Genomic DNA, 12,032 nt, shown 5'->3' on the forward strand with positions numbered 1-12,032 from the left:
CCGAGGACATCTCAGTGGCAATGGGTCATGTTGATGCCGTGGAACGGCGATTCTGGGCACGGGAAACAAGCACTGAGTGGTGGGACCGCATAGTGCTGCAGGTCTGGGATGAATCCCAGTGGCTGCGAAACTTTCGCATGCGGAAGGGAACTTTCCTGGAACTTTGTGAGTTGCTGTCCCCTGCCCTGAAGCGCAGTGACACCCGGTTGCGAGCTGCACTGAGTGTACAGAAGCGAGTGGCCATAGCCCTCTGGAAGCTTGCAATGCCAGACAGCTACCGGTCAGTCGCGAACCAGTTTGGGGTGGGCAAATCTACCGTGGGGGTTGTTGTGATGCAAGTAGCCAAGGCAATCGTTGATGTACTGCTGCCAAAGGTAGTGACCCTGGGAAACGTGGAGGCGATCATAGATGGCTTCGCAGCGATGGGATTCCCAAACTGCGGTGGGGCCATAGATGGAACTCACATCCCTATCCTGGCACCGGACCACCAGGCCACCCAGTACATTAACCGAAAGGGATACTTTTCCATGGTGCTGCAAGCACTGGTGGACCACAGGGGACGTTTTACCAACATCTACGTGGGATGGCCGGGCAAGGTTCATGACGCTCGTGTTTTCAGGAACTCTGGTCTGTTTAGACGGCTGCAACAAGGTATTTACTTCCCGGACCACAAAATAACTGTTGGGGATGTGGAGATGCCTATAGTCATCCTCAGGGACCCAGCCTACCCGCTAATGCCCTGGCTCATGAAGCCCTATACTGGCGCCCTGGACACTGAAAAAGAACTCTTCAACTACCGTCTGAGCAAGGGCAGAATGGTGGTGGAGTGTGCTTTTGGCCGTCTCAAGGGGAGATGGAGAAGCTTACTGACTCGCTGTGATCTCAGCGAAACCAATATCCCCATTGTTATAGCAGCTTGCTGTGTGCTCCACAATCTCTGTGAGAGCAAGGGGGAGACCTTTATGGCGGGGTGGGAGGTTGAGGAAAATAGCCTGGCTGGTGATTACTCACAGCCAGACAGCCGGGCGATTAGAAGAGACCAGTGGGAAGCGCTGTGCATCCGGGAGGCTTTGAAAGCAAAGTTCCTGAGTGAGCAGGGTAACCTGTGACTTTATAGTTTGTGTACTGAGAAGCTAAACCTGCCCCCGTTTCTTTACCCAGGTAATGTTGACTATCCTATCCAGTTACATACCCCCTTCACCCCCCCTCCAACACACGTGTCGAAATAAAAATAGTTCTACTTTGTTAAAGCACACCGTTTTCTTTAATACTGTTTTCGCAGGAATTTTTTAAAACTGGGACGCAGACTGTGGTGCGGGGCGGGTGTAGTGTTGTGACGCGAATGCAGCTTCTAAACTCAAGGATTGACAGGCTCCGCTGCGGTGGGATGCTTGTTTCAACGGAGCCTGTCAACCCTCCTGATCGGGACTGTGTGTATGGGGGGTCTATTTGACTTTGTGGCAGGGGGAGGACGGTTACAGATCCCATGCTGTGTGGCTCTGTGATCCTGCCTAAGGACCGGCGCTTAAGATCTGTAACTGCCCTCCCCCGCCACAAAGTCACAGAGCAACCCCCCCCCCCAACATTACATCAAAACAACCTCCCAGACTAACCGGGGCAACTAGTCACTGCATCACTGCACTGTGTATGTGCCCTGCTGCTGTGCCTGCCCCCGACTATGTACCCTGCCAAAGGAGACTGTCCTGTCCAATTACCAACCCCCTTTCCCCTCCTCCTCCAAAAGAACATGATTGAAACAGTAGTTAACAGAAACGAATTTTTTATTATCAACTACACATGGCATTGGGAGGTGAAACTTGGACGGGGGCTTGTGTCAGGCGGGAAGGAAAGAACTTTTCAAATTTTGGGAAATGAGAGCCTTCTGCTACTAGAGCTCTCTGCAGGGGTGGAGTGAGACTTAGCAGGGACTCTGCCGCCTCTCCTTCTTTGCACTTTGGGTGAGGTGGGTATGGGACTTGGTGGCGGGGGAGGGCGGTTAGAGATGGACTGCAGCGGGGCTCTGTCCTCCTGCCTCCGTTCCTGCAGAACATCCACAAGGCGCCGGAGCGTGTCCGTTTGCTCCCTCAGTAGTCCAAGCAGCGTTTGAGTCGCCTGCTGGTCTTCCTGCCGCCACCTCTCCTCCCGATCCATGTTGGCTTGGTGCATTCGGGTCAAGTTCTCCCGCCACTGGGTCTGCTGTGCTGCCTGGGCTTGGGAAGAGGCCATAAGCTCAGAGAACATGTCCTCCCGTGTCCTCTTCTTCCTACGCCTAATCCGCGCTAGCCTCTGGGAGTGTGATTCCAGGCTAGGTTGTGAGACAGTCGCAGACGGGGCTGTGGAAATGGGAAAAAGGGAGTGAATTCCTCAGAAAGATAAATGTAGTTGTGAACAAAGAACATAGTCTTTCTCTGTGAACAAGACCATGCACAGCACCTTTCACATGCGCACTCAGCACAAGGTCGAATTCTCGGCCTTCGCATTCAGTGCCTGGGGTCTTGAACAGCACATTTGAGAAGCGAGGCAGCACAACGGAATTTCTGTTGCAGGCAGACATGGTAAGCCGTACACTTGTGGCAGTTTAAAACAAAGAGAGAATGCTCCGGGAAAGCCTCCAAAGACCAGGGCCGTATGCCGCCCTGCTGTGCAGAGCAATGATCCCCGAGTACTTGATAATCTCGTGGCGCGGCAACGTGTCGTACTTCGGAGGACCCAATAAGGCCGCTCTCCCCAAGAACCTCATGCAACGGCTTTCAAGTTACCTCCAGGAGAGCTTCATCGAGATGTCCCAGGAGGATTACTGCTCTATCCCCGGACACATAGACCGCATTTTACTGTAGCTGCAGTAGCAGGGAATAAACAGTAGAGCGGCTTGTGCAGGACAATCACTGAAAACCGGACATTGCTAGATTTCTTTTCAAAACTTGCACTGCCCCTTACTAAACCGTTAAGCGCCTAGGGCACACTAATCATGAACAACCCATTCTTTTAATTGTTAATATTCCTGTTTTGTTAAAAATAAATGTTTAGATGTTTACAACACTTACTGGCTGATCCTTCACCAGATTCTGTGTCCGGGGTAACGGCTGGGGACGCTTCGTAGGGGATCTCTGTAAGGGTGATGAAGAGATCCTGGCTGTCGGGGAAATCAGCGTTGTGAGAGCTGCCGACTGCCTCGCCCTCCTCATCTCCTTCCTCATCTTCCCCGTCCCCTAACATGTCCGAGGAACCGGCCGTGGACAGTATCCCATCCTCAGAGTCCACGGTCACTGGTGGGGTAGTGGTGGCGGCAGCACCGAGGATGGAATGCAGTGCCTCGTAGAAACGGGATGTCTGGGGATGGGATCCGGAGCGTCCGTTTGCCTCTTTGGTCTTCTGGTAGCCTTGTCTCAGCTCCTTGATTTTCACGCGGCACTGCGTTGCATCCCGGCTGTATCCTCTCTCTGCCATGTCTTTAGAGATCTTCTCGTAGATCTTTGCATTCCTTCTTTTGGATCGCAGCTCGGAAAGCACGGACTCATCGCCCCACACAGCGATGAGATCCAAGACTTCACGATCAGTCCATGCTGGGGCTCTCTTTCTATTCCCAGACTGCACGGCCATCACTGCTGGAGAGCTCTGCATCGTTGCCAGTGCTGCTGTGCTCGCCACGATGTCCAGACAGGAAATGAGATTCAAACTGGCCAGACAGGAAAAGGAATTCAAATTCAAATTTTCCCGGGGCTTTTCCTGTGTGGCTGGTCAGAGCATCCGAGCTCGCACTGCTGTCCAGAGCGTCAACAGAGTGGTGCACTGTGGGATAGCTCCCGGAGCTATTAGCGTCGATTTCCATCCACACCTAGCCTAATTCGACATGGCCATGTCGAATTTAGCGCTACTCCCCTCGTCGGGGAGGAGTACAGAAGTCGAATTAAAGAGACCTCTATGTCGAAATAAATAGCATCGCAGTGTGGACGGGTGCAGGGTTAATTCGATTTAACGGCGCTAACTTCGACATAAACGCCTAGTGTAGACCAGGCCTAAGTATTATCTAGACCATCCCTGACAGATGTTTGTCTAACCTGCTCTTAAAAATCTCCAATGATGGAGATTCCACAACCTCCCTACGCAATTTATTCCAGTGCTTAACCACTGTGACAGTTGGGAAGTTTTTCCTGATGTCCAACCTAAACCTCCATTGTTGCAATTTAAACCCACTGCTTCTTGTCCTATCCTCAGCGGTTAAGAAGAACAAATTTTCTCCCTCCTCCTTGTAACAACCTTTTATGTACTTGAAAACTGTTATCATGTCCCCTCTCAGTCTTCTCTTTTCCAGACTAAACAACCCAATTTTTTCAATCTTCCCTCATAGGTCATGCTTTCTAGCCCTTTAATTATTTTTGTTGCTCTTCTCTGGCCTTTCTCTAATTTGTCCACATCTTTCCTGAAATGGACACAATACTCCGAGGCCTAAACAGCACAGAATAGAGTGGAAGAATTACTTCTCGTGTCTTGCTTACAACACTCCTGCTAATACAGCCCCAGAATGTTGCTTTTTTGCAACAGTGTTACACTGTTGACTCATATTTAGTTTGTGGTCCAGTATGACCCCCAGATCCCTTTCTGCAGTACTCCTTCCTAGGCAGTCATTTTCCATTTTGTATGTGTGCAACTGATTGTTCCTTCCTAAGTGGAGTACTTTGCATTTATTCTTATTGAATTTCATCCTATTTACTTCAGATCATTTCTCCAGTTTGTCCAGGTCATTTTGAATTTTAATCCTATTCTCCAAAGCACTTGCAACCCCTCCCAGCTTGATATCATCCGCAAACTTTAAACTCTCTCTGCCATTATCTAAATCACTGATGAAGATATGGAACAGAACCGGACCCAGAACTGATCCCTGCGGGACCCTGCTCATTATACCCTTCCAGCATGACTGTGAACTACTGATAAGTACTCTGTGGGAATGGTTTTCCAACCAGGTATGCACCCAGGAAGGTACATCTCTCCCCATATTCCCTGAGACCAGAAAGGAAGAACAATAACTCCTCACTTAACATTGTAGTTATGTTCCTGAAAAATGCGACTTTAAAGCGAAATGATGTTAAGGGAATCCAATTTCCCCATAAGAATTAATGTAAATGAGGGGGTTAGGTTCCAGGGAATTTTTTTTCACCAGAGAAAAGACTATATTTTATATATATAAATATATATATATATATTGTGACAAAGTTCCTCCTCTACCTTGGTGGGTCCTGCGCTTATTGGGGGATTTGCTCCCTTCACAGATTCACCCTGTGGGTCAGGAAACAGTCCAGAGACCTTCCCCTCTGGTAGAAGCTATAGTCCAGGTCAATTCCTCCTGTGTTTGATCAGGAGTTGGGAGATATGGCGGGAACCCGGGCCTGCCCTCTATTCTGAGTTCCAGCCCAGGGCCCTGTGGAGTGTAGCTGTTTAGAGTGCCTCCTGGTACAGTTGCATGACACCTACAACTCCCTGGGCTACTTTCCCATGGCCTCCTCCCAATACCTTCTTTGTCCTCACCACCGGACCTTCCTCCTGATGTCTGATAACGCTTGTACTTCTCCGTCCTCCAGCAGTACGCCTACTCACTCTCAGCTTCTTGCACAACTCTTGCTCCCAGTTCCTCTCACACACTTCCTCTCCTCTGATTCCCCCTGGCTTAACTGGAATGAGCCCTTTTATAGCATCAGAGGGGCCTTAATTAGAGTCAGGGGCTTAACTGCCTCACCTGACTCTTAGAAGGTTAATTGGAGTCAGGTGGTCTATTAGCCTGGAGCAGCCCCTGCTCTGGTCACTCAGGGAACAGAAAACTACTTATCCAGTGGCCAGTATATCTCCCTTCTGCTACTCTGCTGTTCCCAACTGGTCTAGGTCTATCACAATACACACACACACACAGAGTATAAGTTTTAAACAAGCACTTTAATACTGGTACACAGTGATGATGATTATGAAGCTTGGTTGAGGCGGAGGAGTCAGAGGGTGGGATATTTTCCAGGGAATGCCTTACTGCTAAATGATGAACTAGCAATTGGATGAGCTCTCAAGGGTTAACTCTCATGGTCTACAAGGCAGCAGGAATGGAGGGAGGGAAGAGAGCATCCCAGACAGACACACACACACTGTGTGTGTGTGTGTGTGTGTGTGTGTGTGTGTGTGTGTGAGAGAGAGAGAGAGATGCGCATTTCCCCTTTAAGTACACTGCCTTGTTAATTAGATCAACTTGCTGAGACCGCAGCTGCCTCTGCCAGCAAGCTCCCTCTGTCCTGAGCCCTGTCGTGTGTGTCCCCTGCTCTACGGAAGATGGGGTAAGCGGGATGCAGGAACAGGGGGGAGGGGAACACCCTGACATTGGCCCCCCTCTTCGTCCCCTCCCCCCCCCCCCCGCACAGCAAGCAGGAGTCTCGGGGAGCAGCTCCAAGGGAGAGGGCAGGAGCAGAACATGGCAGTGGGGGGAGTGACAGCTGCAACTGCTAGCCAGCTGGGCAGCTGCTGCACAGGGAACTTAGGGGATCAGGGAGCTGGTAGGGGGCTGCCAGTCCACCCTGGTTCCAAGCCCCCACCAGCTAGCTGCAATGGGCTGCTCTTCCTGCAAGCAGTGGACAAAGCAGGCGGCTGCCAAACAACGTTAGAAGGGAGCACTGCACAACTTTAAAGGAGCATGTTCCCTAACTATCAGCAACGTAACAACGAAACAACATTAACCGGATCAACTTTAAGTGAGGAGTTACTGTGGGAGTATGTAGAGGTGTTCCTTCCATGAGAATTAGAAATCAGTTTATTGGATGTGAATAGGCCCATCCTCAAGACCAGTAATGCAATCTGAGAACTGCCATGAGACTAAAGAGACATTGGGGGGAAGGGGGAGCACTGACAGCATTAGCTAAGCTGCAGGGACAAGTGGGATGGAAAGGGGAAATGAGAATACAGCTGGCCCTGCTAGCAGCAGCAGTTCCACTATCACTGATGACTCAGGGAACATTTAATGAGATCCAAGCCAAATCACAGGCTGGGCTTCTAGCACTGATCTATCACAGTTAAAGACACAGTCAATAAACAATCTTACTATTAAGGTACAATTTGCCAGTTACTGCTCAAAGTACAAAAAGACTAAAATTGATGTATAAAGTACTGAGGAACACTATGCAAACTGGATCCCAGAACAAACTTTATAATTAACCAATAAGCACGGCAGTTCTCACAGAACAGATGTATTCACAGTTGGACTGAAGAAGCCAAAGAACTCTTGTGCTGAAAAGGCTATCGGACTGAATAATCTGAGAGACGCAAACACAACAATGGACCACACATGCTTTGCCTAGTTCTTTTCTCAAAATAAAGCAAGTCTCTGAAATACCCTTCCTCACTTTTCCCCAAAATTGAACCAAACCAAACCAAACCAAAAACCAAATAAACCCTGTTCTGGCTTCCAAGACTGAAGAAAGCCAAAACAAAGGATCCAGGATGGCTTGTCATTTGCTCACAGTCTAATTCCTGCCTATATAGGGATTCTGAGATTCACAGCTTGCTTCCACAGAATGCTTCAGAATAAATCAATGGGAGAGAAATAATACAAACCCCTCAGAGAGCACATGGCTAACTAACCCTCTGACAGTAACAAGGGCTTGAAGCCATGTAATAAAAAACCAAAATAAAATCTGAAGCTCGGCTAGTTGGACATCGCCATCTGCTAGAGATAAGAACTTAAAGTGGTGTATTCAGGCACATCAGTTCCCTTTAGAGGGGACGGAAATCTGTTACCTGTCCCCATGGGCTGGTAGAAAGTCATGTGTCTTGTACTTCTGATTTGGGGTGTTGGAGAATTTTAATTTCAATTTAAAAATGTAATTCTTTATTCTTTCAAAATACATTTAACAACCTAAGACTGTGGCTCCTCAAGATACTGTAGTCAGTGCACGCCCGCACCCCATGTACACAATACCAGATTTTTGTTTTTCAGTTAGCAGTGCCTGGCAGGGCAGCGCCTGTTCCTCCTCATGCTCCCATACAAGGATATAAAATGTAGGGTGGCCCTCCCTCAGTCCCCTTGCCCTTCGAAGTCCGTGGTAGCTGGGAACTCCAACTACAGTGGCAAAAGAGTGCGAGTTGTGGAATCCATATTGACTACATAACTTGAAGATCACAGTTACTGTAGGATAAATAACTGTATTTTTTTCTTTGAGTATGTGTCAGTATGGATCCCAGTCTAGGTGAATGACAAGCAATACTCTCCCTTGGAGAAGGGAGAGGAGTTGCAGCCATATCACTAGAATAGTGACTAGAGCTCAGCCTTTCTGAAACCACCACCTGCTCTGGCCAAAATATCAAGCACATAATGCTTCACAAATGACTGCCTTACAAATCCTGACAACTGGTACATTTCTGAAGCAGGCCAAAGACACTGTCTGAATACTTATGGAGTATGCCCTGATGTTTGTAGAAAAGTCAACAAAGAAAACTGTCAACAGGCGGAGTTATAGTGAATAATCCACTCTGACAATCCGTGAGAAGAAATTGTCAGACCTTTAGACTGACCTGAGATGGGTATAAAGAGGTAGGGAGAGAATCTGAGAAGTTTTGTGTTGTTCATGTAGTACAGCAGGGTCCTGGAAACATCTAGACAATGGAGTTTCTTTTTTTCCTCAAAGAGGAGTTTGATTTTGGAATGACGACTGGTAAGGCAACTGATTGGTTCAAATGAAATTCCAATACTACCTTTGGAATTATTTTAGGATGTGGTTTCATTATCACTGTGTCTCTATGGAAAGTCATATACAGCAGTCCAGCCGTGATGGCTTGGATCTTGCTGATTCTTTGGGACAATATAATGGCTACTAGGAAGGCCATCTTGATAGTGAGATGGTATGAGGAGCATTCTGAAAGAGGTTTGAATGGGGGTTCCATGAGTCATAAGAGGACTATGTTGAGATCCCAGGTCTCTAACAGGGTGACACAAATGCATAAGTCCCTTGAGAATTCTTGCCATGTGGGGTGTGAAGACTGACTGTGACTGAACCACTGCATGGTATGCAGAAATTGCAGCTTTTATCCCTTGACCTTCAGGCAGCTAAATGCATAGTATTCTTGCTTCAGAAATAGTATGTAGTTTACAGCCTTTGGTATTGGAGTCTTGACCAGGTCCATATTATTCCCGGATGCCCATATGGAAAATCTTTTCCATTTCATGGCATAGGTTTTCCTGGCGAGGTTTTTCTGTTTTAAGCAATATTTTCTTGAACATGTCTGTTGGTGCTTCTTGACAGATGGAGAGGTGGATGGGAAGTTGATTGGATAATTTAAGAAGATTCAAACCCCAAAACTGTGTTGGCCAGAATGAGGCCATAAAGCTCACTGTGTCTCTGTACTGTCTCATTTTTGCTATTGTCCTGGGGATCAGAGGAACCAGGGAGGGGAGGAATGCACAGAAGAGACACCTGGACCGTTGGAGAAGGAATGCATTTGGGAGGGATCCAGCAGTCATGCCTTCCCTGGAACAGAACATCTTGCACTTTGTATTCTCTGCCAATGCAAATAGGTCTACTATAGTCAGGGTCCTCATGTCTGAAAGATGGGGTCCAATATAGAGTCCAGTAATGACAACTCATGGTTGGATACACAAGTCTGCAACACTGTTGCTGATCTCCAGAAGATGCAGGGCTGCTGGGTTTACTGCATGCAGTTGGCACTATTTGCAGAGCTCAATGGCCTCCTGACATAACTGGAACGTGCATGCACCACCCTGCTTGTTGATGAAGTGCATGACCAACCTCTTATACATTATGATCTGCACTACTGAGTTCTGGAGAACAGGCTGAAATGCTGTACAGGCCAGTCTTACGGCTCTCAGTCCTAGGACATTCATATAAAGATTCATGTGATCTGGGGATCACACATCTTGTATTTACAGGTGATCCAAGCTGGTCCCTGATGCGTCCATAACAAGCATTCGAGATGGGGAATGAGTATCCCAGCTGGTCCTTTATGTGTTTGTAACAACCATTTGAGATGCGGAGGGGATGGGTACCCCTTTCTGCATGCTGAAAGGATCATCCATCAGGGGAGTTCCTGTAGCATCTGGAGAGGTACAACAACTACTTTGTTTATCTAGGGAAATACACCAACCTCAGCCATTATTGCAATGTCTGTAAGCAAAGTTTGGCAAGAGATTTCAAATAAGTACACACAGACATGTGTCACAGGAGGGCTAAGCATGAGCAAACCGTGGTCAGAAGATTTCATCTGCAGGTAAAGTATGTAGCACTGAATGGATTTGAATCTGACATCCAGTGGGTAGGCTCATGTCACTTAGGAGTTGCTCCTATGAATTTGGTCATCTGAGATGAGGTGAGAAGCAATTTTTCACAGTTCACCAGGAGACCTAACTGAGAGGACAGGTACACAGCCTGTGGTACTTCTGATTGGTTTCATCCCATGACAGACCTCTGATCAGTCAATCATATAGACATGGGTGGACATGTACCCCTTGATTCCTGAGATGTGCTAAGCATTTTGTGAACACTCTTGGTGCCGTAGAGAGTCTAAAAGGCAGAATTTTGTACTAGTAGTGGCTGTGGCCAATCTTGAACCTGAGGTACTTCCTGTGGGCCAGATGAATGCAATGTGGAAGCATGTGTCCTGCAAGTGGAGAACTGCAAACCAGTTTTGTACTTGGAGCACTGTAATGATGGAGGCAAGTAGCTTAAGATCCTGAATCTGAGATGGTATATGTATTTGCTAGGTCTACTCAGTCTCTCAGGGCATGTCTACACTTACCGGTAGATCGACACTGCTGCAATCAATGCAGTGACTGTCGATTTAGCGGGTCTGGTGAAGACATGCTAAATCTATGGAAGAGCACTTGCCCATCGATTTGTGTACTCCACCTCCCCCAGAAAATAAGGGAAGTCTACGGGAGATGCTCTCCCATCAACACATCACAGTGTAGCCACCACAATAAGTGGATCTAACTACGTCGACTTCAGTTATGGCAGTCACATAACTGAAGTTGCATAAGTTAGATCGATTTACTGCGGTAGTGTAGACCAGGCCTCAGACTGCTATGGAGTGAGCAGGGTACATAGTTGAGGGGTTAGAGGATTAATGTCCTCTGTTATAACAAGGCTGCTTCCTGGCTTTGCGCTCACTTAATTCTTTTCTGGGCTCTGCCACTGAATGCCTCCATGCATTAAGCTGTGCCCTATCAGTGCGGGAGGACTGCAAGAGCTTGGAAAACATGTCATCGCAAGTGCGTTTTTTTCGCCTTCTAATCTGCAATAACCTCAGTTACGGAGATGATAGGGGAATGTAGAAACATTCTATGCTCTACGATTCGGGGGAGGACTACATGGTCACCTGTGCTGCTGAGTTCGCCACGCTGACCAAACAGGAAATAAAATTCAAAAGTTCCCAGGGCTTTTCCTGTGTACCTGGTTACTGCATCGGCGTTCAAAGTGCTGTCCAGAGCGGTCACAATGGAGCACTCTGGGATAGCTCCTGGAGGCCAATACCGTTGATTTGCATCCACACTACCCCAAATTCGACCCAGCAAAGTTGATTTTAGCCCTCCTTCCCTCGTCGGGGAGGAGTACAGAAGTCGATTTTAAGAGCTCTTTAGGTCGACGGAATAGGGTTGGTTGTGTGGATGCATTTGTTTTTAAATCGACCTAACGCGGCTAAATTCGACCTAAACCTGTAGTGTAGACCAGGCCTAAGTTCTGACTTGCTACCATGGGCGATAAGAATGAACTGGGGGGAGAGGCACCCCAGTCTTTATGTCCTTATACGGGAGCATGAGGCGGCACAAAGCACAGGTGTGGCCCCACCAGACTCTGCTAGTTAAAACCAATCAAGTCTCATGCACATTGGGCTCATTTACATCCACACTGGGACCTACACTGACCCATACTCAAAGAATAACAACAAATACATCAGTGCAATTATTGAACTCTGCTTCAAGTGTTGTGACTGCAAGTCCAAGTTTTAAATGTAGTTGAAGAATTCAAAGAAAAAAAACATAATGGCCCAGGTAA

The 12,032-nt window shown here is 47.7% G+C and overlaps 2 protein-coding genes across 10 annotated transcripts in view; both read right to left on the minus strand.

The window, feature by feature from the left end:
• Positions 1-12,032, minus strand: part of SCAPER (S-phase cyclin A associated protein in the ER) — a 524,758-nt gene that overhangs the window by 190,669 nt on the left and 322,057 nt on the right. The gene's annotated exons all lie outside the window — the stretch shown is intronic.
• LOC135973757 (uncharacterized) lies at positions 1,764-6,539 on the minus strand. Its single transcript, XM_065558417.1, has 2 exons — positions 3,045-6,539; positions 1,764-2,333 (listed from the first exon to the last, which is right to left on the minus strand). Exons 1-2 carry the CDS (start codon positions 3,619-3,621, stop codon positions 1,858-1,860), a joined length of 1,053 nt encoding a protein of 350 aa, XP_065414489.1. The 5' UTR covers positions 3,622-6,539; the 3' UTR covers positions 1,764-1,857.

Source organism: Chrysemys picta, chromosome 10 (genome assembly GCF_011386835.1).
Source record: "Chrysemys picta bellii isolate R12L10 chromosome 10, ASM1138683v2, whole genome shotgun sequence".
Taxonomy (NCBI): Eukaryota; Metazoa; Chordata; order Testudines; family Emydidae; genus Chrysemys; species Chrysemys picta.

Bases quoted from the DNA above. Each gene is read 5' to 3' on its own strand.
- LOC135973757 (XM_065558417.1), bottom strand. From the start codon at position 3,621: ATGCAGAGCTCTCCAGCAGTGATGGCCGTGCAGTCTGGGAATAGAAAG. The intron at 2,334-3,044 runs GTAAGTGTTGTA...CCATTTCCACAG, and splicing joins ATCTGGTGAAGGATCAGCCA to CCCCGTCTGCGACTGTCTCA.